This window comes from Gadus macrocephalus, chromosome 9 (genome assembly GCF_031168955.1).
Source record: "Gadus macrocephalus chromosome 9, ASM3116895v1".
Classification (NCBI taxonomy): domain Eukaryota; kingdom Metazoa; phylum Chordata; class Actinopteri; order Gadiformes; family Gadidae; genus Gadus; species Gadus macrocephalus.
This window is the reverse complement of record NC_082390.1, coordinates 11,811,734-11,838,169: the sequence shown is the minus strand read 5'-3', so window position 1 is coordinate 11,838,169 and position 26,436 is coordinate 11,811,734. Positions and strand designations below refer to the sequence as shown.

Here is a 26,436-nt window from a genome sequence, read left to right as displayed (position 1 = left end):
GTTAGACTACCAATAAAAGAAGTCGAGGACCTATGCTTTAACTTTGAAAATACCGCCGGAACATGTTACGTCGCAGTTGCGTTTCCACTTCTCCAACGCGTTCGTGATCTTCCCTGCCTTCCTGCTCTAGTTGGTACCCATGTATGTATTGGTTGGTACCGCTACCACATTTTGCTTTAACGCACTGAAAGTCAGCAGGTGGGGTAAAGTGGATCATTCAGACTGTATGCTTTCGTATCATCTATTTGAGAGTCACTTGACGTGGTAGGATAACACATATTCAAACTTTTACTCGTATCGTTTACGGTCATATACAAAGCCAACGCGAGTGCTATTATAGATAGTTATTCTTGAGTATATTATCTTACTAACACTGCGTGTAGTACAATTCAGAACACTGTTACGTTGTTAAACGTAGAAATCGGTATAGGTAATTTCCGAGCTCCGATTTCCTTGACGTTGGTATCAGTGACGTCACAGCAACTGAACAAGGTTGACAGCATGGCATGATCAGGCTGGAAACCAGACTGGTTTTTAACGTACCCGCTTGGTTTTTAACGTTTTAACTTAGTAGAGTCCGTAAATGCCGTGTTCATTATTGCAAACTTTAATTTAAACGTGTGTGTCTTTTGAGTGTCATGTACGTGGTCCTAGATATGCATGCAATATCTGCATTTGTTTAGTTTATATTTTTTCTGCATTAATCCATATTGTCAAATAAACATGTGTTGTATGTGTCATGGGGACGTTGAGATTGGCATTAACAATATTTTTGCACTGCAATTCAAAACAGGTTTCCTTGCTTGGCCTATTGGACACAGACGGCCCGCCGTAGATGAAAATGTCCCTGGTCCAGCGGGTGCTGCTGAGTTGGTTTTTTGCCCTCGTCTTCCTCATCATGCTGGTTCTCAAACTGGACTCTAATATCGACTGGAACTGGTTTCTCATATTCCTTCCCATTTGGACCTTTGACGCGATTCTCATCCTCATGCTGGTCGCGAGGATGGCAGGTCGTTGTAAACAAGCGTTGAACCCGCGAGATGGACATCAGAACCTGCCGCGCACAATGTGGTACCTCATAGCACTGCTGCTAAAACTTGGCTTTTGCTTGGCGCTGTGTTCCCGCCTGGAGAAGCTCACGGACATTTGGCTAAGCGTGGTGTGCATACCTCTCTGGACCCTGTTGGTTGGGGCGTTAGTAGAACTGGGTCACAGCGTGTTCCACTACAGAAGGGAATGAGGAATGGACTACTAGGGTCATATTTCACTTCCTCCAGGACAAATTGAGGATGAAGATTGGAGGGTTTTTTTGTTTGTTTTTTAACCACTAAAGATATGCTTGAAGGGAAACTTTGTTACACTGCACAACTATTTTTATTCATTCATTGTTACAAACCATTTTCGTAAAAGTCAGTTCATGTTATGTGGTGCACTTCACATATCTGAGAACTGGTACACTACATACCATTTTTTACGTGCTTTACCAAATACACTGTTTAAAACAGTTGACTTGATTATTGTGTCGACAAATCGATGTATGCATCTTATGTATTTCGGGAGGCAAACTAGTCTTCGAACTACAGCTAGACTCGTTTTAGCATACACCAAACGGGAATGAAACGTCACATGGAGGAAACAAGAACTTAATATACATCATTGGAATATTGCCTTTCCTCCGATTTCTGCATGATATATTATTAATGGTAGATGTAACATTGACATCGAACGCCCAAAATGGGTACTGCAGTCCAAATTCATCATTTGAAGAGTTGTCTCCGCCCCCTCCTGCCGAGACTCAAGCAGGTTGCCAGGTTGAGTTACACTGCCTACACGACTGCAACATAATTTGGTACGAGCGCAATTATATTTCGACAATGAGCGACGAGTCCTACATTGTAAGATGAGTTAATACACTTGCAATTTATTGTTTGCATATTATAAACAAGTTCATGCTGCATCGGTCTTGAAAGCCTTCTGTTCTCTAAGCTTTCTCCATCTTTCAATTGCAGCTCCAGATCTCGATCGACCGGTTTTTACCAGGCCTTTTTTGCTTGTGTCAAATCTAGTATATCTGGATACATTTAGTTTGTTTTACGTCCAATGCTGCACAAACTGTGCCCCTTTATTTAATATCTGGCAACCTGAGATACTCAGAATTTGGAATCATCACTGGCCAAAAAAAACAACGTTCCTACCCCTAAAGGCATTTTAAAAACATACTGGTTGTATCAGAGTAGCGTCGTCGGAGAAGCCGGCATTAGGCTCTAAATTGTTCCTTCATCTTGGACATACCATGGTCCTTCTATGATTTAAAACTTGTCTTAACACAAAGAAGGCACACAAAATATTCTGAACCATTTATTGAGAGTTTTGGAGTATAAATCACACTACCAAGTCTTACCTTAGGAAATAAAATGTATTTACAAAATTCTCACGTACATTGGTTTCAAATAAAAACTGACAGTAAATGATATAAATAAGTTCTATGGAAAATAAAACTCATCTTACAAAAAATATATGCAATATCTGTATACATTTTCTCACCTTAATGCTAATACATCTATACTGTACAGTAGTATTTACAGCCCTGTGAGTCAGTGAATCCAGTCAGAAAACATTTCAAAGTGTTTAAACTAAAAACTGGTAAGACTACAGCAATATGTAAAAAAAAAAAAAAATCCTTATCAGGGGCATGAAGTGTTTCAAACATTGGGGTTTCCTATAGCGGAAGAGAAAGACCAGATGTTTGCAGACGGTCTGGTTGAGTACCTAACAGTTGATGGGTCACTGATTAAAAAAGCCTACATACATTCGCCAACCAACAGAAAATGTTGCTATTTAACTTACATTCTTGCTTCAGCACCCATTTGAAGTACCTCCTCTGTTCAGATCACCATAGTGACTGTTGGTGTGAGCTATCCAATGGAATGTGTCCTTTGGCCAAACAGATTTTAGAACATGATCATATATGAAGGAAGGGTGCGGTTAAAAAAATGACACTTCCACACAGCCTTGGCGAAGTTGTACAGTAGAAAGACAACCAAACGCTGAGACATTCATATTAAAAAGTCCTTCTGGGTTTGGGGGGTGTGTGGTTTAAGGGGCTGTTTTAACAACAGCTGGGACTCAGAGTTCGGCGTGGCTTTCGCCTGCTTTGGGTCCTTAGCTTTGGGTACTTTTGAGGGCGTTAATGTCCGACTGTCCGCTCCGAACCTGGAGCCGGACGTGCCTCGCGATTCACCGTGATGGTGACTCTTGACTCGCGTGTCTGTGTAGGACACAGGCAGCGTTTGGTGAGCGTCCATAGGCTTGAAGAGGTCAAAGGTGATGAGTGTTCGTGGTGTGGGTTTGTGGTCGGGCGGCGGAGCAAAACCCTGAGCGGCGTTGGTCTTCTTTCGCTCTTCCTTGTTGTTGATTTCCTTGTCCTTCTTTCCCTCCTTCTTGACGTGACTTTGTTTGAGGGGACCTGGCTTTCCGTCCTCTCTGGCCGTCTTGCTCCGGGCTTGGCTGTCCTTCCCTTCCCTGTGGCTGCTCTTCTCCTTCTTCCCGTGGGAGGGCTTGTGTCGATGCAAGCTGCCCTCTTTAGAGTCCTCCCTGTCCGGCCTGGTGTGAGGCGGAGCGCTGGGCCGCTCTTTGTCATGCTCCTTGTCTCTCTTGACCTGAGACGGCGCTTTGGAGGCCGACTCAGGCTCTTTGGACCCCCTGTCCTCCTTCTGAAAGGGGAGCGTTGAGTGACCACTGCCCTCTCGCGTCCCGTCCTCCTCCTTCTTCTTGACTTGGATCAGTGGGTGTGTCAAGGTCACACCCACAGGTTTGGTTTTCTCCCTCTCCCTGACCCTCTCCTTGTCTCTCTCCCGGTCCTTGGGCCTGTCTTTCTTATCCCGCTCCTTCTCTTTCCCCCTCTCTTTTTCCTTCTTCTCCCTGTCTTTCCCCTTCTCCCTCTCCTCTTTATCTTTGGCCCTTACCTTTTCCTTATCCTTTCTGACTGGTGTTGATGGTACGCAAGTGCCTGTACAATCCTCTCTAGCTTTCTCTCTCGCACCCGGGCTTTGTAGCAGCCTCTCTTCTGCCAGAGTAGGCTTCTGCGGCCTCTCTTCTGCCAGAGTAGGCTTCTGCGGCCTCTCTTCTGTGAAAGTAGGCTTCTGCTGCCTCTCTTCTGTGAAAGTAGGCTTCTGCTGCCTGTCCTCTGCCAGAGTAGGCTTCTGCTGCCTGTCCTCTGCCAGAGTAGGCTTCTGCTGCCTGTCCTCTGCCAGAGTAGGCTTCTGCTGCCTGTCCTCTGCTAGAGTAGGCTTCTGCGGCCTCTCCTCTTTGAGAGAAGGCTTCTGCTGCCTCTCCTCTTTGAGAGTAGGCTTCTGCGTCCTCTCCTCTTTGAGAGTAGGCTTCTGCGTCCTCTCCTCTTTGAGAGTAGGCTTCTGCGTCCTCTCCTCTTTGAGAGTAGGCTTCTGCGGCCTCTCCTCTTTGAGAGTAGGCTTCTGCGGCCTCTCCTCTTTGAGAGTAGGCTTCTGCGGCCTCTCCTCAATCACATCTTGCTCTTTTTTGATGTGCTTTAGCGTCCAGGGAGCACCAGCCTCTCCTTCCTCTACTACCCCTTTATATAGTGTCCGAGTGGCTGCATCCCTGGCCTCTCCCTGGCCTCCCCCCACCCCCTCCCCATTCTCCTTTTTGGGTGTAACCTCCATTAGGCTCTCTGCAAGCAGACCATCCTCCCTCTCCTTCTTGATGAGGTCTAGACTGGGCGTGGGCGAGCAGTCGTCTGCTGGCGGCTTCCCGTCCGTCTCCACCTCTTCCTCCTTGTAGACCCCCGTGTGTCCTTGCGAAGAGGGGTCCCTCCAGCCCTCTCTTCTTCTGTCACCAAAGTCTGGTGACATCTTCGAACGAGCGTGACAGTCCTTTGTCTTATCTCTCTCGTCGTCCTCCTCCTCCTCCTCCTCCTCCTCCTCCTCATCGTCATCATCTTGGTCGTCCTCTTCCTCATCGAGTCGAAGCGGCGACCGTGTCGGCGTGAGCGTCTCATCTTCCCCCTTCTCCTCCTCTTCCTCTTGGTGATACTGCCGGAGGCGGATGTGCCAGGCTAGGCTGCAGACGGCCGACACCGTTTTGAACTGGTGGACCACTCCCCTGGGTATGAAGTAGATGTCGTCGTGGTAGAGCTGGATGCGAGCGTAGCGTATTCCCTCCCTCCTCAGCTGGTTCAGCTTGGCATCGTCGATCCACTGCACACACTGTGGAGGGGGACGAGAGTAGCAGAGGAAACTCATTTCACCACATTGTAGGCTACAGACAACACCGGGACATTAACTGCTGGGAGGAGGGGGAGCTCAACGGACATCCGTTGCAATAAGCAGACCCTCCAGGATTTCGCGATGCTGCGATTTGCAACTTCAACACAACATCAACCAATCACCGCAAATTAAGTGCGGTGTCGCAATTTTAACCAACCAACGCAACATTCCCGCAAATTTGACCAATCAGTGGCGTCTTGAACTGACGTCGACAAACTACCTTCCGCCTTACTTCCGTGTTTACTACTTCAAGCGATTCAAGCATTCATGCAGCATGTGGGCGTCCAAGGTTTCACACTTGCAGACCAAAATAACTGCAAAGACTACAAAAAGGGGTCGGCTTAGCTCAGGAGGTAGAGCAGTTGTCTTGTAACTGAGAGGTTGCTAGTTCAATCCCCAGCTCCTCCTAACTGGGTGTTGATGTGTCCCTGAGCAAGACACTTAACCCTAACTGCTCCTGACGTGCTGGCTTGTTGCCTTGCATGGTTGACTCTGCCGTCGGTGTGTCAATGTGTGTATTGACACACCGCGTTGGATAAAAGTGTCTGCTAAATGCCCTAATTGTAAATTGTAAAAGCAGTATCCTGGTATTCTACATGAAAGCGGTGGGAAATTATTTTGCACTGCATGCAAAATTGTGGTGGAACATAAGCGGAAATCTTCCATTGATAAGCATTTCGCCACCGCGAAACATAACTACAGAACTGCAGGCAGGACGTCAGACGAATCACTATGACACAGGCTGTTGCATCCAAGTCAATAGCCACCACGAAAAGAATCAATTATTCATAGGACCATTTCTCAGGGTTTTTCTTCTGTTAATTAATGTTTTTTTCAGTAATAACTTAATATTTAACAAATTACTCAGGGAAAATTGCAGCAATAACATCAGGAAAATCGCAACTTTCACTTCCTCTCGCACTGTAATCGCAACAAAAACATTAAAAACACTGCAACTTTAATCACAACTTTTTGGAAAAGCTCACGCAACATCAGGCATTTTAGGCCGCAACAATCACAAAAGAGGCCCGCGAAATCCTGGAGGGACTGAATAAGGCACCTTGAGGTGTACCCTGCGGTTAGTGTGGAAAATAAGATGCTACTGGGTTGAGCTGTGAGGCCTACCTGAGACAGCGGCGGTTCATGGAGGTCGAGCTGTAGCCTCATGACCACATCAGGGAAATCTCCGGCATGGAAACACACCACATCTTTGGTGATCCGGGCCGGCCCATCACCGCTGTATGAAAAACCAACATGGGTAAGACTCAAAAGATCCCTGCCACAAAAAAAATCCACATAAACACAGGGGTTCACTTTGGGCACGGCATCAGGCACTTACCCCTCTCCACAGCGGACTGCCTTTAAGACGCCCACGGCGGCTGTGGTCTGTCTTTCGAAGCCCTGGCCGATGTGGTCGGCGTGGGCTCTGGTCCGGTCCTCAAAAAGCATTTCCCTGGGCTCGCTGGCCCGCGGCAGGTACTGCAGGTTCTTTATCTCATTGGTGGATCTGCTACACATGTTCAAAGGAAAATCAGGAATGTTCAAGAGTGTACAAGAATGACACAAGATGAGATCAATTGTATTATTTATCCTATCATGGCTTTGATGACATCCTACAGGAAAGCAGTTGAGCACAAATAACCTCAACTCTATCCTCAAGTCTTATTCAAAGACCGGTTGGACAGCTTGTCAAATCGTTAATTGCCCACCTTTTCCTCTTGAAGGGGGACTTCGGCATGTCTGCCATTGGGATCATTTGTTCTCCAGGTCGGACCCACATGATGGGCCCGTCGTCGCTCTCCGTGGGGCTCTGGAGACGGAGGCTTGAGAAGGTGCCCCAGGGCAGTGTCCTCTGCAGAAACGTAACAACAAGCCACAGATCATATACATAGCACCACACATTCACACAGCCATGGAAACTTGACATGTCTGATGCAGTAGCTACACAATTACCTACCAAGTACAATATTGCAGTACAGTAACCCTTAGTGTAGTTTTGAGAACAGTATTAGACAGTGTTAAGAGTATAGTTAAATAGTTGAAAGAAGTACATAAACCATCATCTCTTATAAGTAGGGATCCACGATATGGACTTGTTTCAACCGAGACCAATAACCGATAATTAATTAACTGCTTCTCATGGCCAATACCGGCAAGTTAATAACCTGTGGTTTGTGACCAACCAACAGAAGCACTTATAATGATAAACAACCTGTTGCAGTTGACAATGCAAAGCACTTACAACAACATCATGTTCAACTGAGGGTGCAAACGTGTACTCAATTAAACGAGTACTTTTTTATAGTTTGAATGCATAATTAAATGGTCCAAAAATAAATTCATGCAGTTGTATATTGTTAGAAAGATAGATCAACAGATATTCAAGTTCCCATTAACAGCAATCTGCTGCTGGGAACTTTAGGAGCGATCAACAGTATAAGTCCTAAGTTCCTAGCAATGAGACCGGCCTTTTAAGAAAAGCTGTCTGTCAGGAGCGCTTCCCTACAGAGCTATATTTTGTTCCCCAATGGGTATAACATTCAAATTACTTAATCGGAACTCGGAAAAGCAAGTGAACCACCGTATGGCGAGCGGAGCGCTGGTGCGGGCATAATGCACATACTGTGCATCATGAAGGTTCAACTGGCCTTCAATGTGTACATTGGGCGAAAGTTTTGGGGTATTCCTTGCATCTCTTTTAAAAAAATGTACACTTTTTCCCTCCTCTTTGAACCCTAGCTGAACATGTTTTGCTAATCATCATGCTGTCGTCCTCTGTGACAGTGAATAACCAAATCAGCGACGACATGTTTGCAGACATGTTTTGCTCCCTGATCTAGCCTACGACGTGTGGTTTACTCGCCAGCGGCCTTTTTCAGCACAACCCTAGCAGCTGCTATCAGTGTGGGCGCGTCCCGTACTCTGTCGAGACGTTAAAGAGCACAAACCTCCAAGAAGGGGGAGTCCGCCAGCATGCTGATGAACTCTGGGAAGTAATCCCCAACCTCCTCGTCCACAGCCCCCACCAGGCTGACCTGCCTCATGGCCCCTGCACGGTACGTTCCCTGGGAGTAGGTCCGCTTCACCTGCCCCACGGGAACACAAGAGACAGCTGAGGCGGGACGGCACAGTGACCCAGTCGGAAAGACATTCATTCTGCGGACCTCGACAGCTCTTTGCACTCTACTAGTGGCCACTGCCACACAACGCTCAGTCTGCATTTTATTCTTTGCCTCTTTTTTTTTTAGAAAGTGTGTTTATTATACGTTGATGGTGCCTAAGGGTTATTAAATGATTGAGTAAATAAATAATCACTTACGAGTCCTCGATATGTACCACTTTCTATCCACATATATTAGCCTTACTATCGAAATAGTAAGACAGAAATTCTCTCACATGAAAGTTTCAAAAGTTGACATCTTGTTATTTTCATCATTGGTTCTGTAGAGCATGGTTGTTGTCACCATAAGCCTTAGCACGACACATATGGTTAAATGCTGAACCATTCTTTGTTAAACGTTAAGACACCAGCCCACACCATGCACAAGCGGCATTGTTTATTTTTTAACGTGACAAATTTCCATGTAGGGACCAAGGAGCCAGGTGTGTTGATTCAACAGTCAGGATTTGTATTTGGTGGGAGTATTTGGAGGACGTCCCAATGATGTCATTAACTGTATTAGCATTTCTAATGGTATGCACACCATCACAGACTTTGTCAGATCAAAACAGTATGTTTGGAAGGAAATTAGTTAACAAGGTAAAAAAAAAAGAATGCGTGTTTCATCCTTGGGATGAAAGTCTGGCCCAGCGTTATAGCAGTGCTATATCTGTAAGCAGGGATGGATGCATATCAGTGTTTGTGATAATGTTGTTGTTGTTGGTGTTGTTGTTGTTGTTGATGTTAACAACTCAGGGCCTCTTATCAATCCGAAAAGTTGTCTACGAGTGCTCCCTTATGGAGCGCCTTGTCAATCACGTTGTCCCGCTGTAATCAGTCAGGTTGACTTAAGAGGTTTGTTTTTTTAACATCCGATTTGGCCCCTTGCAGTGACCCTCCCCTCCTCGTTCAAGACTTCAGCGACCTGTATGCCAGCTATAGCCAACTGCTGCTCCTGACGGATATTGGCTCCCTATAGGCTCCCTGTGCTCTTCATCATCACATCTCACACTGTGGTGCTGCTTCTCCCGGTCTCCAGCTCTTAGCTCTGTTCTAGGGCTGTGCTGTGCTGTCCCCTGTGGTGGTTGTAGCTGCATGTTCTTGTCTGTGACCTGGCTGCTCCATGTTGTTTACAACAGTTCAGCCCCTCTGGCACCTACTGTGCTCACGACCTTCCCGAGAAGGAGGGATGCCTCTTCTCATGGTTTCCTCACTTGCATTCTGGTAGTTTTCCCTAACCTTTGGGGGTGTAAAGGGGTTGCCCGGAAGCCCTTTGAGATTGTTACTGTGATAGAAGTTCTTAACATAGGTGCTTTCAGGTCCTCCTGTAGACAGCAAAGCTCCCAACCCAAACAACAACAACAACAAACACTCACCTGAGAGCAGAAGTTTGCCATGGTGGTGGTCTCGATGTCCTTCTTGCCGAGGACCTCCATCTTCACCGGCGAGTTGGGGAAATTGTAGGAGAAGTAATCCAGGAAGTCTGGGAGGTAGGACGCTGCTCCGTGAATGATTCCCATGACAAAGTGTGCCGCCTGGTCCTGGTCCTCGCTGAAGGACAGCGTGACAAACTCCTGCGCAAAGCGCTGCATCTCGGCCGGGGAGAGGTGGGCCAGGTGCTCTGTGTAGGTGTGCGCCACCGACGCCCCTCCGTTCGCCTGCTGCTCCACGTGGATCAGACGGGCAAACTCCAAGCCTTCCAGGACCGGTGATGACGATGGGGCACACTGAAGAGGAGGGCTGAAGCCCAGCCTCTCCTGCGCCATGGCGGCAGTGGGAGCCAGGGCAGAGTCCAGGAGGTGGTCTTGGTGTGGGGCGGCTGTGTTGTGCCGTAAGCTATTGCTGCTGTTTCCGTTGATCTTGGTTAGGAAGTCTGGTAATTCAAGAGAGACACCGGCACAAACCGTCTGACTCGACCGGTGGTACATTTTAGGGCGACTGTGCCTGGTCTTCTCCCGCTCACCATCTTTGTGTTTCTTTTTCTTCTTCTTCTTCAGTTTCTTAAGCAGCATCTCTTCTTCTGACGTGGGTTGAAGTATCTCCTTCGACTCAACAGGCTCTGAGAACAGAATAGGTACAGTATGTTTCACATTAATGCAACGCCTTGTTACTATGGGAATAACTATGCTATTACTATACAAAATATCTACATGATTGATACACATAAAATAAATACATTGGAAGTTTGCATGTTATCCATACCTTTCTGCTGTGAAATCACTTCTCCATTCTCACTGCCAATGTCATTCACAGGTAAATTATGATTTAACTCATTATCCTTCTCTTTTTTCTTGTCTCTTTCGTTGTCTTTAACGCGATGTTCTGAGAGAGAGAGAGAGAGAGAACGACAGTAAATTGCAATGTAATCAATGGCAAACTACCGTTAACTGAAGCCCAAACACCCCCACGTGTGCTACTGGGCCTAACAACATTGGGCTATATCAAGCTTTCTAGCGATATATTAACTAACTTTATTAATGTGACATTTTGTTTCCAACTACCTCACTAATAACATTCTAATGCAACTGGTGATAATGTTTAAATGATTATTTTCGTATTCCCCTACCTTTTTTAAACACTTGCACGTCACCGTTCTCCGTCTTTGTATGGCAACTAGCAGGGCTCACTTTCTCCATAGCGATAGGGGAACTCTGCGTTTGTAAGGTTTGGTCCTTATCTTTATGCCGTTTATCTTTTGCCTTTTTTACTTTATGGGGCGATGCAAGGAAGTTGCTGATCTTGAATATTTTTCGAGCGGGAGCTGGCGCGCTGGAGTTGCTCGCCTTGGCCGGGCCGAAACTCCATTTCGCTGGGCTTCCATAACTCTGCTTCCCGTTGTGTTTTTCCCCTGCGCAGACATCTCCGTTTAGTTTCTTGTGTTTCAAGCTCTTCTCCTCGATTCGGACTTTCTTTGAGGGTGGTGAGTAAATATCACTGGAAGACTGTGGCCTGCTCTCGGGCGGCCGTTTAGGTATCAAGGGTTTAGGGGAATTTGTTTTGCTATTTGCTGCGAAATGCATGGAGTCCACGGACTCAGCCATCTTGGAAGTTTCTATTTTTTACGGTCAGACGTAACTAGTGCGTGAGAGACGTGCGAGGCGGGGCTCCGTGTTCTCTGCTATGGAGGACGCAGGTATCAGTGCGCAGGATGGGGGAGGGAGATTAACCTAGTCAATTGTTTACTATATTATGAGAGGAAACGTTGCCGTGGGAATCTATAGTGATACAACATAACAGCAAACAGGAGCTGGTCGGTTAATTTGATTTAATGTTACATAACAGCCTCGCTGTTATTCATTGTTGCGATGAAGGCGAACTATAGATCCAGGCGGAATAGGCCAAATTGGCCTCCGTTCAAATGGTTGGTTAATTAATGTCGGAGCTTCAAGGTTATGTTTGAATCGTATCGTGTGCTATGTTTTAACGGGCTACACGATGATAAGTGTAACAAGAACGGTTTAATATCGCTCAAACATACCACTAGGTGGTAGTATAGTGGTGAAATGACGTTCTCATTTGTTTTACACGGAAGTCTCCTATTATTTACCTATATCTATCGCACTAGTCGGCTGTTTCGTTCCCAAATACTAAATGTGTGATGGTGTTATTACAAATATTTACTTACTCCCCGTGGAAAACGCTGCCTGCCAAATATTGACAACTTTTGTGTACATAGTTTAGCCGGGCTGAGAGTGGCTTGCTCTAAAATAGCTATTTATTTATTGATGTCGTCGGTGTGTGTGTGTGTGTGTGGATGACACTTAATATTGATAATGAGACATTCAACTAGCAAGCAATTTTTATTTTTGTATGTTAGTTTTATATAGGTAAATAGTAGCCTATCGATAAATGAAATAATATTTTCAGGTATTGTTTTTCTAAAAGGCGATCTAGACGCGCAAGTATTTCCAACTTTGTTTGCGCGGGAAAGCTCAGCGCGCCTCTTCTCTGCACACGGGGATGCACAAACTCTGTAAATTCACCGGATCTGAGCGCCCGTGGACTTTGCCATGGTAGGATGGGAGCGCTTATCTTGCAATGCACCAACTATTACGGCAAGTTGTTAACAGATGGAACTTTGTTTTCCATTTGTCGTATCTCATGTGCGTTTAGGGTAAAATAAGGGTAAACTGCTAATGTAAAACGGGAGATAAAACGCATTCACGCGCACACACAAGGAGGCACGCACGCACAAGCACATGCAAAGATGTTCCTCAAAGTTATACCCATGATCACTTCTCTTGATTCCTAGATCCTCAAGCGTCCCATGCTGGCCCTGCGCCAGGATTGAGTGACTTCATTTTGAGAAGGTGCATTTTTTTTCATAAAATATAATTGCTGGATCGACCACGTATAGCCTCTGAAAGGCTAAATAACAACAGCATAAGGCTACAGTTTCAAAATCCCCAATTTTTTTTGCTATAAATCAAAGCGTCTATAGCACTAGCAGAGTGCTAAACATTTTCGTTATTTATCACCATGGGGATAGCAGGGGGAGGCGTGTGGAATCAGCTGTTAAAGGCTTTTGTTTTGTAATAACAGCCTAAGCGATAGTCAAATGTATCTCCGCCACTAACTGTTGTTTTGCTATCTTTCTATAGATACATTAGCTTAAACAGAGGGGCAAAAAATACAACTGAGGGGGCAAAGACCCCTTTTGATGACAGGTCCTGTTCCGTGCCATTCCAAGGGGTGACTTAAACGAACACATCATTTAATTATTATCCATCCTTGACCAAATTGTGTGTCAAGAATTATCGAACAACAAATTGTTAATGAACTCCAGTCTTTTGGAAGAGAAACTGGACCTCATGTTATCTGCTGATGACCGTCTCAAATTCCATCCAGATGTGAGGGACACTTGGTCCCTCTCCGTTTGATAGATTTGATGTGTTAGATATGTGTATCGTCTAATTATCTACAGAAAAATATTAAACTAATGGCCAATTTATGGGTTTATGAAATGTAGAGGGCATGTATGTCTGTGTGAGATTAAGTCTATTAAATTAGACTACTAAAGAAATAAATCTAAGAACTATGATATTTTTTATCTGAATTCTGATTCCGATAATAACCCTTTTAGCCTGTCTAATGCAGCTCTGTGTGTTAGCGACGCAATAGCACATGTGCTGACTCTGGTCCACCAGGGAACGGGACACCCATGCTCTTCCCAGACTCGAGGAGGAGAAGAGGGCTGCGCTACATGATGTGCATGGAGATGGGGGGGGGGGGGGGGGGGGGGGGGGCGGTGGAGAGCCCAGACAGTCAGACTGATGCTCAGATGTTTGTTCAACCCGCCATGGAAAAAGCGTTACGTGTTTACACAAGACTTGGTAGCTAGTGGGCCGGAGGAGCCTACTGCGCTTATTCAAAACATTGTTTCACAAGAGGACTTCAAAAAAAGTAGTTGCCCATAAATGGATGGCTCCATTAGAGATGACATTATCAAATGCAACACAGTGCGCTCCTCTCAAAACGCAGTGGAACGGATCGTAAAACGCCAGCTCAGAGTCTGCTGCCATCCACCTCTCAACGGCCGTGGTAATGTGGCGCTCTGAAGGGCACTTCACGTACCCATGACCTCAGCAGAACACTCTGTCGGTGGGTGTGTTGTTGTGGCGGACCGGCTAATGCCTTGGAGATTATACTTAGTGGAGATGTTCTTCGGTAATAATCAATCACCGTGGCCTAGCTTTTTCGACACAAGTCTCTTGCGGGTGTAAACATTTCTCTCACACTATTTCCCGATGGCAGGTGAGCGCCTGGGTTATTTCCCGTCCCTGGCAACAGTTGGCCAACGTCAAAGCGGACCACTGCCTGAACAGTGTGGCGCAACACCAAGCTACGACTGCTGTTACAGATATAAACAGATGTGAACTTATACAGAGCCACCTTTTGTATTGTAAGCAACAGGATCTCTGCACTTGGATTTGCTCTGAGTGGGGTAGATGTGATCAAAATATTAGCTCTTACAATCTTTGTATATATAAATCTGACATTTTTGCAATTCATTATGAATTTATTATTCTATTCTATCCATGTTTTCCTTTGTCATGTGGAGACAGCCAATCAAACAATGAAATAAACCAATGTCTGTTATTCAGCACTTAATTATAACCTTGATGAATCTCTTGATGAGGTTTTTATGCAATGCATGGATTATCTTGAACAATCCACCTTAGACCTAACCATACAGTGTGTCATTTCGCAGGATGGTCTCTTGACTTCCAAAGTCTGGCAGAGTGGCATTTAAAGATGAGAGAGCTGCTATTTTGGTCACGGCAAATATGGGTTTTAAAAGTCCCTGCAAAGTATGTTTAATAAGATGGCAAATGAGCTCAGACTTGCTGTTGAATCTGAGTGGCAGATGTCTCAGAGAGAGTCACTACAGATGATCCTGCTTCCTCACGGTGTCTCTATCTACAAGCAGAACAACGACCACCCCCACAATGAATAAGGACCATTATATTCATATCTCCCAAGAGAAAACCACAACATACCCTTGGCTCCTCACCAAGGCGACGATATTGTGCTTCCAATGCATATTTTGACCCATCGCATCTGATGCTCATATGTCTGCAACTTATTGACAGGAAACGTGGGACGGGCCTGCCAAAGCACTGTCACATACTGCAAACAGACGTGATTAACAATGAGCTATAATATGGGTTTAATATGACATCATGGAATGAGAATGTATTACACCATTATGCTCTTTGATTAGTCTGATAAATACTAGGGTATTGGTAAGAATTAGATACGTTTAAAATATATGCCACATCTTGTTTAAATATTAAATCTTGTGTCCTACCTGAAATATATCAATAAATGTATATCAAACTACAACTTGTTTTCAACAGATTTGATTGTCCAATTTTTAAAATCGTTTTACTTTCATCCTACACTCCCTGACGCAATTTTATGTCTACAAACCCCTCTCTATTTCCCCACTTCTTTCTCTCTCTGCTTCCCCTCCCTTCCTTCATACTATCAGACTCTCACAAACAGAGGTGGGTGTTTTCTTTTTTCTGCATCCTCCCACACTCTCAGCACCCCCCTCCCCACCAACCCTCTTCATCTCTACGCTCCTGTCCCTCTGTCTCTCCCTATCCATTTCTTATATTGGTCTGCGTACTGCAGACATGATGAGGCGAACAGCAGCAGCACTCTGCATATACTGTTTCACTCTTGTGTCCTACCTGCAACAGACCACGGCAGGCTGGGACGAAGAGCCGGCAGCCCTCCACTGGACTATGGGAGCTGAAGGCCCCTGTGCTGTGACTCTGACCCCCGCGGGCACCTGTGGACAGGACCAGGACACGTGCACCTACTGGGTTCACCTGCCGCCCCTCACTGTTCAGCTCCCCAAACAGCTGAAGGATCTGGACGAGATTGTGAAGGAGATCCAGAGGCTGAAGGACACTGTGGATCAGCTCAGAAGGAGCTGTGGGGATTGTACAGGGAACCAGAATGAGAGAGGAGAGGAGGCGACACCGAGGGACCGAGAGAGGGGTAAGGATAACCACCCACAGCAGAGCTTGGCGAGAGTTTCAGAGACAAGGAATAGGACGAGGGAAGAGTGGGGAATGGACAAGGTGGAAGATTGGGTGTCTGCAAACACAGACCCAGGCTGGGAAAAGGCATTGGAGGACAGAGGCAGAGAGAAAATAGTAGACCAGCGAGGGAAAGATAAAATCGTTAAGAAAGAGAGAGAGAAAGAAGGAAGTGAGGAAGGAGACAAGGGAAATAAAGGTGTAGATAACAGCAGACAGACAGGACAGGCTGTCGACCGGAGTACATTTAGAGAGATAAGCGCCCCAGCTGGCAGCAGAGAGGATGAGGTGAGGGGAAAGATAGCTGGCAAAGAGAAAGACAGAAGAAAAGAGGTAGAAACTGAGAAAGAGGAAGAATCCGTCCAAGGAAAGGAAATGCTGAAGAATATGAGGAGGGATGATGACAAAGACAGGGAGGAAATGGGGACTACAGGGAATGGTGGGCATCTGTGGAGCGATCCAAATGAGATGCAGAAAGAAGGAAAGCCTTCGGGCAAGGTCTGGGAGAGGGATGAGGCGCGGCCGAGAGAGGACCGTACCGTGACCAACACACCGCCACACCGCCAAGAGAAAGAAACGGGACGGGAGAGAAACTATGACAAACCAAAGCTAGATGACGTCACTGGGAGGAACAAGGATGAACATACAACAACGAGTGGAGGAGAGGGGGCTGGAGAGAAGCTGAAGGAGGAAAAAAAAGAGGGTGATAATACAGGGCTGAGAGGACAGAAAGTCAGCAAGACACCTAGATCTGAGCTAGTCACTCAACGTACACCTCAGGCTAAGACACCTAGATCTGGACTAGTCCCTCAACGTAAACCTGAGACTAAGACACCGAGATCTGGACTAGTCCCTCAACGTAAACCTGAGACTAAGACACCTAGATCTGGACTAGTCCCTCACCGTAAACCTGAGACTTGGACACCTATATCTGGACTAGTCCCTCTTCGTAAACCTGAGACTAAGGCACCTAAAACTGGACTAGTCCCTCAACGTAAACCTGAGACTAAAACACCTAGATCTGGACTAGTCCCTCACCGTAAACTTCAGACCTGGACACCTACATCTGGACTAGTCCCTCACCGTAAACCTGAGACTAAGACACCTAGATCTGGACTAGTCCCTCAACGTAAACCTGAGACTAAGACACCTAGATCTGGACTAGTCCCTCAACGTAAACCTGAGACTTGGACACCTAGATCTGAAATACAGAATCATGTTACACCTGAAACAAAGACCCCTCGATATGGACTAATAACTCAACATAAACCTGAGACTAGGACACCTGTATCTGGACCAGCGACTCAAGGCCCGGGTCTACTTCACAAGCCAGGGGAGCTTCCTCCCTACAAAACTAAAGCAAACCGGTCCACATCCGAAACAAAACCAGGACTAAGAATCCAGACACCAAGGGAAGAAGGGACGATCCCAGGCACTGAGACTGACTTGAAGACCAAGGAATGGTTGTTCATGACCACATCGGCAGCTAGCTCAATGAGGAGAACTGGACAGCCAGGGACTGTAGCCACTTCCACCTTGAAGCCACAGGTTAGCTCCTACAATAGCATTGGTTCAGCATTTGAGGTTCTGACACCCTTTTACTCTAGTCATAGTTTGCCCACTGTCTTGAATTACAAGACCACCACCACAAGTCCTTTCACTACTACAGTGAAGACCCTCTTAAAATTGAAACCAGATCAGAGGGCCAAAGTATATCAAAAGCCCAAACAACAATCAAAACCTAAACAGGGACATCCAAAAAAAGTATCCTCTGATAATAAGAAAGACAAAATCCCTTTCCCTAAGGAAGAGATGGAAAGGAAACGCACAAGGCCGGCTCCCACTGATCTAGATTCCAACACACTATCTAATTCTGGCCAAAAGTCTGCAGTCAACACCAAGCCTGTTCTGGGCTTACAGCCAGCCTCCCATCCAAAGCCTAAGCCTCCGTCTAAGAATCCAAAAATTCATCTGAATCATTCTACAACTAATTTGACCTCAAACCAAAGGCCAAAATCTGACCACAAAAAAGAAAAACCTGATATCGACCATTCAACAAATAAAAAGCCCCAAAATAACCAAGGAACTAAGCCTAACCAAAGTCCTAAACTAAGCCGTGGACCACAACATAAAAAAGATTTAAAAAGTTCTACACCAAAACGTAAGCCTGGAAGTGTATTAGAGTCTGATATTGGTAAAGATATTTCGCCTGATCCGGATGCTGACACAGATCTAATCCTTTTATCGACCAAAAAGTCGATATATAATTCAGGATCAATTGCACCTGTCACCGAACCAAATCGGCAAATACTAGTTGATGCAGAATATAAACAAGGCCGGTCACTAATAGGCCCCAATCATAATCTTGATCATGTGACAGCACCGCCATATCCCAAACCTGATCCAAAAGCCAAGAGAGGGTCGGACAAAGTCCCCAAAGAGAAGCCTCCACACAGACCCAGGACAGACGGAAGTGATGGACATAATCCCGAAATACCAGCAAGGTTAAAACCAAGACCTGTAGTAAAACTTAATCCACACGACACAGAAATGAGTTCTGACAAAGTGAAAAGGATCGGACCCACTGCCATTCCTGTCCGCATTGATGTGGAATCATCCCAAGGCAACATGGAAGTTTCCACCGGGAAAATGCGTATTTGCACACAGAGCCCAGAGACCTCCACTAGTCATTATGCACAGGGGGTGACAGTCTCCAATTTCAAATCAAAGGCAACTACCCAATCAACTACTAGCCCAAGGCTGAACTACATACCTGAAGATAACGTTCCTCTGATAGCATCTACAGAACCAAACGCAACAGCTAGCTCAGACACAACAGAACAGCCCGATGTGTCTGCTAACAGCTCCATAGAGAATGTCATCCCCCCTCTCAGCCCGGGACAAACCAACCCACGACCCGGGACCATTCCCACTCCCAGCCCGGGAGATACCAACCCAGGGTCCAAGACCACCCCCAGGCCGGGAGATACCAACCCAGGGTCCAAGACCACCCCCAGGCCGGGAGATACCAACCCAGGGTCCAAGACCACCCCCAGGCCGGGAGATACCAACCCAGGGTCCAAGACCACCCCCAGGCCGGGAGGTACCAACCCAGGGTCCAAGACCACCCCCAGGCCGGGAGGTACCAACCCAGGGTCCAAGACCACCCCCAGCCCGGGAGATACCAACCCAGGGTCCAAGACCACCCCCAGGCCGGGAGGTACCAACCCAGGGTCCAAGACCACCCCCAGGCCGGGAGATACCAACCCAGGGTCCAAGACCACCCCCAGGCCGGGAGGTACCAACCCAGGACACAAGACCACCTCCAGGCCGGGAGATACCAACCCAGGGTCCAAGACCACCCCCAGCCCGGGAGATACCAACCCAGAGTCCAAGACCACCCCCAGGCCGGGAGGTACCAACCCAGGGTCCAAGACCACCCCCAGGCCGGGAGATACCAACCCAGGGTCCAAGACCACCCCCAGACCGGGAGGTACCAACCCAGGGTCCAAGACCACCCCCAGGCCGGGAGGTACCAACCCAGGGTCCAAGACCACCCCCAGGCTGGGAGATACCAACCCAGGGTCCAAGACCACCCCCAGACCGGGAGGTACCAACCCAGGGTCCAAGACCACCCCCAGGCCGGGAGATACCAACCCAGGGTCCAAGACCACCCCTAACCCAGGACATTCCAACTCATGGCCTTGGACCAGCCCTACAATCATCACCAACCTAGGACACAATATCCCAGGACGAATCACCACCCTAAGCCCAGGATACAATAACCCAGGTGACAGTTACAAAGGTGATAGTAACCCAGGTCAAAGTAAACAAGAGACAATTAACCCAGGCTACACTAACCCAGGCCACAGCAACCCAGGTCACAGTAACGCAGCTGACAATACACCAGGCCACATTAACCCAGGCCACACTAAGCCAGGCCACACTAACACAGGCCACAGTAACCCAGGCCGGAGTAACCCAGGTGAAGATAACCCAGGCCAGAGTAACCCAGGTGACGATAACCCAGGCCAGAGTAACCAAGGCCACAGTAACCCAGGTGACGATAACCCAGTCCAGAGTAACCCAGGGCACACTAACCTAGGAGAACCTAGTAACCCGGGCCATACTAACCCTGGCCGCCGTGACCCAGGCCACACTAACACAGGTGGCATTAACCCAGGCCACACTAACACAGGTGGCATTAACCCAGGCCACACTAACACAGGTGACAGTAACCGAGTCACTATCGGAGGCGGCATTAACCCAGGTCTCCATAACCCAGACCTCCATAACCCAGACCTCCGTAACCCAGACCTCCATAACCCAGGTCTCCATAACCCAGACCTCCGTAACCCAGACCTCCGTAACCCAGACCTCCGTAACCCAGTCCTCCGTAACCCAGACCTCCGTAACCCAGACCTCCGTAACCCAGACCTCCGTAACCCAGACCTCCGTAACCCAGAACTCCGTAACCCAGAACTCCGTAACCCAGACCTCCGTAACCCAGAACTCCGTAACCCAGAACTCCGTAGCCCAGAACTCCGTAACCCAGACCTCCGTAACCCAGAACTCCGTAGCCCAGAACTCCGTAGCCCAGACACCCCTCACCCTTTGCCCCGGCCTGCCCTCCCGCCCAGTCCAGGACGCACCAACCCAGGGCTCACCCTCACCCCCATTCTGTCAACTACTCCCAGTACACGTGAAATGCGGGTCAAAATCAACCAGGTGGTGGCGTTCCCCGATGCCAGCCTGCATGTAAAGCCCCAGAATGAGCTCATGGAAAAGACTCCTCCAAAGGTCAGCCTCAAGCAGGGAGGGAAAAAGCCCCACTCAACAGATGGCCGCCACCCGATGTTCCCATCATCAAAGCGTATGTATAATTAACAAGAATATAATCCTAGTGAAGATGGTTTTAACTGCAACACTTATTTTTGTCAGTATCTAATGTGTTTTTGTACCAGATGGAAGAGTAGCTTGCATAGGAAACAGTGGAAATCATGAAATCATGTTAATCAGCCTAACTGTTAATAAGATAATGACCTAGACACTTATGACATAGACATATATATATTCACACACATGCATATTTGTGAGTGCCAATTGAATATACTGATATATTTCATAAGTAATATTAAAATATGATACAACATCAGAAACTATAAAAATTAAATTATTGTCCAATTATCCCTTTGGATAATTGGACAATATTCTAGAAAAGAAGAAGAGTTATTGTTACATGTTTCATGTTTATTATAATTAACGATAATAACAATAATGATGATAACAAAAATGTCTGTATTCATCATTTTCTGTAGATATGAATTACTATAAAATCAAACCACTTAATGTTGGAGATTTTTTAATTTGCCCATGTGTTTACCACATCTCTGAGCAGCGGGAGAAACGTGCAGGAATCCAACAGTGCTCTGGCTGACTCAGACTAAACAGCTGTAAGGCATCCTTTAACCGGGCCCTCCTCAGTCCAGTTTCGCGCTTGCAGCCAATGACAAACAAAGTAACAACTCAAAGTTTCTCAGGCCAAGCAAACCAGTTCATTGGACTTCAGACCAGTGGATATCCATTTAATGAACTTGTGTATGCCGTTTTACGACCCAGGGTAGCTTTGGGCTTTTAATGTATAAAGGAATTTTGACCCTTTGCAGACCCATTATTTCTCCTCTCATTTCTCCTCTCCCTCTCTATCTCTCTCGCGCCCTTCCCCCTTAATGTATCTTGGTAAATAATTTTGGAGTGATTTGTATTCCTGACCTATAGTACCCAGGGCACCCAGGGACTGTTCCGAACATCTCAACAGAGGGGATCAAACAACCGGCCTCCACCTGGTGACCCCTGACCCCAGGTTGAGCTCCTTCCCCGTGTTCTGCGACATGGAGCACCAAGGTGGAGGTTGGACGGTCATTCAACGACGCCGGGACGGTAGCGTGAGCTTCAACCGGACGTGGGTCGAGTACAGCGAGGGATTCGGGGAAATGAACGGAGGAGAGTTTTGGCTGGGCAATGAGAAGATCCACTTGTTGACGCGGGCCAGGGACATGGTTCTCCGAGTGGAGCTGGAGGACTTCGAAGGGTTGAGAGAACACGCCGAGTACGGGAAATTCAGGGTGGCGAGCGAGAGGCAGCGCTACCGCCTGACCGTAGGGGGTTATTCGGGGTCCGCGGGCGATGCCCTTAGGTTCAGCAGGAACTACGACCACCACAACAAGGCGTTCACCACCCTAGACAGAGACAATGACCGATACCCGTCTGGGAACTGCGGGGCGTACTACAGCTCAGGGTGGTGGTTTGATGCCTGCATGGCAGCCAACCTCAACGGAAGATATTATGTAGGAAAGTATAAAGGGGTCAGAGATGGGATTTTTTGGGGGACATGGCATAACATTTCAACAGAGTATTATCTGACTAATGATAGGCAGTCTTTTAAAACGGTTACAATGATGATCAGACCCAAAGGGCATGCATTGTGAAGTGGGCCTAATCGTTTTATAAGATTAAAAGTACGACCTTTCTACCACAAATTTCTTCAACAAGCTATGGCTATATTAGGTGATTTAAAGGGCCTATATTATACACCTACATTTTTTATCCAACACAGTCGATACAATGCTTCCCCCTCCTGGCATGATAGGGTATTTCAAAGGTTTAAGTGCACTGTATAACGAGTATAAACTGAATTTTGTAAGTATTTAGTCTACTTTATTTTTCTCATGGATTAAATATTATTTTCATTTTAATGTTATGTAAAGAAATGCTTTCGGGGGTGGATTTTTGTAATGGAGAATTTGAAATTGAAAATTTGTCAGCAAATACGGACGGACGCAAACCTCAGGTTATTATCTGAGGATAAGTAAGACTGCTGAATTGAATTACTGGAATGTTTTGATGTATTAAATGATTTATAAATGATGATTTATGGCCTACACGTTTTATACATTTATTTTATTATGATATAAATAAAACTATAGTAGTCCATGAGTTTTTCGTTTATTTATTTATTTATTTATTGCTTCAACACATTGGTATCAAAACTATCTGAAAGCAACCGCATATTCAATGCTTTATTTGTTTTAATAACTGCAGCGGCTTCTTGTCAATCGTATAGGACTCCGTTTCCCAGCAGTCTTTGCGTTTCGGGGACCGGAAAAACATGCGTTCATTCAAGATTACCAAACAGTTAAAGCTCTAAACATGGGCATATGTATGCTTGTTTTAACTTTGAGATGCCTGTTTTGACTTGAGATGCATTGATAATCATTAGCTTGTTTAATGCTCGTTTGATTGATTAAGATATCATTTGTAGTCTAGAAGAAGGGCATACGTAATATTGCATGTGGTGGAACCCTGTCTGCCCTTGGCAACGACGATGTTTTGGTCCATAGCAGGTCGGTGTGTTGGAAGGGAGTTCATAACAGCATGCCAAAAGACAATCTCACTTTCAATTGTAAATTCAAGTCTTCCGACTACGTTCAGAACCCTATCCACCACTCCATGTACGTTTAGCGACAGCACCGGTGAACGGGAAAGGCAGGTCCTGGGGAAATGGGATTTTGTCGTAGACCCATACTGTACGGTGCTCTCCCGTTTGGGTTGCAGTGTCGCAGTGAGATCGCTGGATCCACATGACTTTCCTCAAGCGAATCAAGCCTTTATTGTAGTTTACGGATCCAGCATCGAGCAATGTGTGAAGCTTGATCTGTTTAAGGTGCACTACGATAGTCAAAATAAAGAATTATCCATCCTGGCCGACCGGGTCACCAGCAGCGATATCACCGTGGAGTTGACAACGTCTGTCAAAAGTAGTAAGTTGGCGGCTTCAATCAATTTAAAGAACATAACGTATTTATTTTCGTAAATAATCTTTTCAATGGCTTTATTCCGATTTGTTTGTGCCTGTCAGATCTCAATATCGTCACTCACGGAGGAGGCGCTGTCCACATTCAAAACATGGAGTGTGACGTATGTAAGGTACAGACGGGGCAAGGGAGCTGCACTCTACAGTCGGTCAAGGTAACTCTTTCTCAACCAGGTATATTCATTGTAACCCTGAGTAATGAAAATACGTGTATGTAGACTGGAGAGATGAGATTGTTTGGCTTTATTGAGTTCTGCATGCTGGCGTGCATGAACATTCAGTTGTGTTGCCTCTCTCCCAGGGTCATGAGGTCGAAGTGCATTCAGATGGAGGGCATGTTACTGGTATCGGCACTATCCATGGCAACGTAAACATCAGAACATCTGGAGACGGCGTATGTCCACAGTAACTTATGCAAATATAGCGTTTTTCTCTTTCACACACTTAAGTGTTAAGTGTTGTTTAATATGCTAAATGTTTGTATATCTAATGGCAGTTTCCAACTATAGACAATTTAACACACACGCACACGCACACACACACGCGCACACATACATTATGTGCAAATGTCCATTTTGTTCGAGTTCAGTTTGGATGTCCAGTGGGAATCCCAGCAGGACATGATGTACAACAGTGTGTTTGTGTGTGTGTGTTCCTTTTGCAGGCGGTGGATGTGAAGAAGCTCCAGGGAACGGTGATGCACGTGTCCACAGAACGCGGTCCTCTGAAAGTCAAAGCCATCTACGCAGAGTCCACATCTGTCTCGTCCTCCTCTGGGACAGTGGAACTGGGACATGTACACGGTGAGGCCGAGAGAACAGCAACCGTCCCTCGGTCTCTGAAGTGGACATAGAAAAGAGCACTGCTTCCTTATGTCGTATCTCAAGTCAAGCTCTTTTCAAAGTTACACAAAAATGCTGTTAACAAGGTAACAAGACAAAATAGGGAAATTATTGAAATTATTTTTTAATTAAAAATACTTTTTTGTGATAATGTTGAACAAATATAAGAGGAACATGAACCCATGCACATCTTGAACTTTGAAAAGTCTTGATGTTTGATATTGTGCTTGGCAGCATTCTGTTATCTCAGAATAACAATGTTTGTCCCTTTGGCCAGCAAAGGACTTGCGAGGCCTTGAGAGTGTTGAGTAATGGCTCTGCAATGTTGTTTTCCCTCCAAGATCGACAAGCCTAGCCACGCATGTCATCTTTTATTATCCTTTCAGTGACAAGCACAGGTGTTTATTATCAGTGGAATTTACCCGCCTTCTGTGTACAAGAGCGCTCAGTCAATGCTATTATTTACGCTTTTGTCATCTTGTCTTCTCATAGGCGAAGCGACCGTGAAGAGTGTTTCTGGGGACGTGATCATAAGTAAGTCTGGGTCTCCCTTTGCGTTGCAATGTCAAATCAATACTTCCGTCTATTTAACGCAAAACACAAATGCTGTATGTTCTTGTTTGTTTTTGCATTGACAGATGGTTCAAGTGGTTCCCTGGATGTGTGGTCCGACAGCGGGAACATTGATGCGTACGTTGGGGAGAGTGGCAGTGCTAAAGTCTTCAGCCAATCAGGTGAAACGTGGAAGTTAAAGCATCACATTTTAGATCTTTAACCATGTCGATCCACCACCGTTGACTCACTCTTCCTCTTCCTCCCTCTCGATGTTGTGTGGATCAGGGTCCGTATGTGTCCGTGTCCCCTCCTCTCTGAGAGCGCGGGCGGACCTTGTTGGAGCCTCAGTGGAGGTCAGCCCAGAGGTCACTTTGCAGGAGGCCAGCCGCAGGGTCAGCAGGGGTCAAACCCAGGTGACAGGTGAGGCGTGTGCTATACCTGCCATGCAGGTGGGCTACAAAATACTACTATGCAATTTTTGGCACTTATTATCACAATACTACAATATGACAGGACTAATCATATGGTTTTTACTACAAATATTATGATTCTGAAACATTGTTTTTACATAGTTTATCCTCGGGCTCAGCAAACAGAAAAGCATTACATGGTAGACACAATGGTTCTGTCCAATACCATCGTCATCTGCCCTGTGCACTACAGGTACGACTGGTCACTATTAAGAGGTTTTTGTTTTCAGGGTATGTGAACGGTAACCCCGGGACGGAGCAGAGCATTACAGCTGAAGCAGGACAAGGTGTGGTCACCCTGAAGACACAGAGTTGGTTCCAGTCCCTCCGGCTGCAGGGCAGCTAAGGCAAGAGCCTCGTAAGGGGACTGCCCCACAGCCAAGAGGACCTCTATTTATATGCAGTCTGGCAGCAGACACAACTCAATCATCAGCATCCTGGTCATTGATTGGTCCATTGCTGAGGTATTTAATAAACCTGGGCTGGAGTTGGGAGTCATTGGCGAAGTCCGAGTGCAGAGTTGTGACGTCAGTTTATGAACATTGGTTTACAATGATGGACTTGACAGAATTTGTGTGTTTGTGTGTGAGGAAAGGATAGTCAAGAAATGACTTAAGAATGTATTGTAATGTGTAACTATTGTAATAATAAAGAATAAACATACTGTCACTGAAACATTTTATATAAGTATTATCACAATG

The 26,436-nt window shown here is 46.2% G+C and overlaps 4 protein-coding genes across 9 annotated transcripts; 3 read left to right on the top strand and 1 right to left on the bottom strand.

The window, feature by feature from the left end:
* Window positions 1-35: 35 nt before the first annotated feature.
* LOC132465104 (transmembrane protein 60-like) lies at window positions 36-2,724 on the top strand. Of its 3 annotated transcripts, none has more exons than XM_060061830.1 (2): window positions 36-141; window positions 794-2,724. In XM_060061830.1, the coding sequence occupies exon 2, from the start codon at window positions 836-838 to the stop codon at window positions 1,238-1,240; it is 405 nt and encodes a 134-aa protein (XP_059917813.1). In that variant the 5' UTR covers window positions 36-141; window positions 794-835; the 3' UTR covers window positions 1,241-2,724. The 3 variants fall into 3 exon arrangements, with proteins under 3 accessions (XP_059917813.1, XP_059917814.1, XP_059917812.1); XM_060061831.1 differs by having other exon boundaries at window positions 37-198; XM_060061829.1 differs by having other exon boundaries at window positions 40-264.
* On the bottom strand, window positions 2,346-11,520 carry LOC132465059 (lysine-specific demethylase RSBN1L-like). 4 transcript variants are annotated; one of them, XM_060061743.1, is made up of 9 exons: window positions 11,009-11,520; window positions 10,645-10,764; window positions 9,819-10,501; window positions 8,231-8,368; window positions 6,992-7,134; window positions 6,622-6,792; window positions 6,408-6,519; window positions 4,180-5,222; window positions 2,346-4,149 (listed from the first exon to the last, which is right to left on the bottom strand). In XM_060061743.1, the coding sequence occupies exons 1-9, from the start codon at window positions 11,481-11,483 to the stop codon at window positions 3,057-3,059; spliced, it is 3,978 nt and encodes a 1,325-aa protein (XP_059917726.1). In that variant the 5' UTR covers window positions 11,484-11,520; the 3' UTR covers window positions 2,346-3,056. The 4 variants fall into 4 exon arrangements, with proteins under 4 accessions (XP_059917726.1, XP_059917724.1, XP_059917725.1 ...); XM_060061741.1 differs by having other exon boundaries at window positions 2,346-5,222; XM_060061742.1 differs by having other exon boundaries at window positions 2,346-5,222; window positions 6,622-6,789.
* A 7,025-nt stretch (window positions 11,521-18,545) lies between these two features.
* On the top strand, window positions 18,546-22,925 carry LOC132464949 (mucin-2-like). Its single transcript, XM_060061582.1, has 2 exons — window positions 18,546-20,868; window positions 21,774-22,925. The coding sequence occupies exons 1-2, from the start codon at window positions 18,546-18,548 to the stop codon at window positions 22,481-22,483; spliced, it is 3,033 nt and encodes a 1,010-aa protein (XP_059917565.1). The 3' UTR covers window positions 22,484-22,925.
* Window positions 22,926-23,144: 219 nt separating this feature from the next.
* fam185a (family with sequence similarity 185 member A) lies at window positions 23,145-26,410 on the top strand. Its single transcript, XM_060061813.1, has 8 exons — window positions 23,145-23,815; window positions 23,914-24,023; window positions 24,170-24,262; window positions 24,533-24,671; window positions 25,203-25,244; window positions 25,349-25,444; window positions 25,551-25,685; window positions 25,966-26,410. Exons 1-8 carry the CDS (start codon window positions 23,380-23,382, stop codon window positions 26,079-26,081), a joined length of 1,167 nt encoding a protein of 388 aa, XP_059917796.1. The 5' UTR covers window positions 23,145-23,379; the 3' UTR covers window positions 26,082-26,410.
* Window positions 26,411-26,436: the final 26 nt, after the last annotated feature.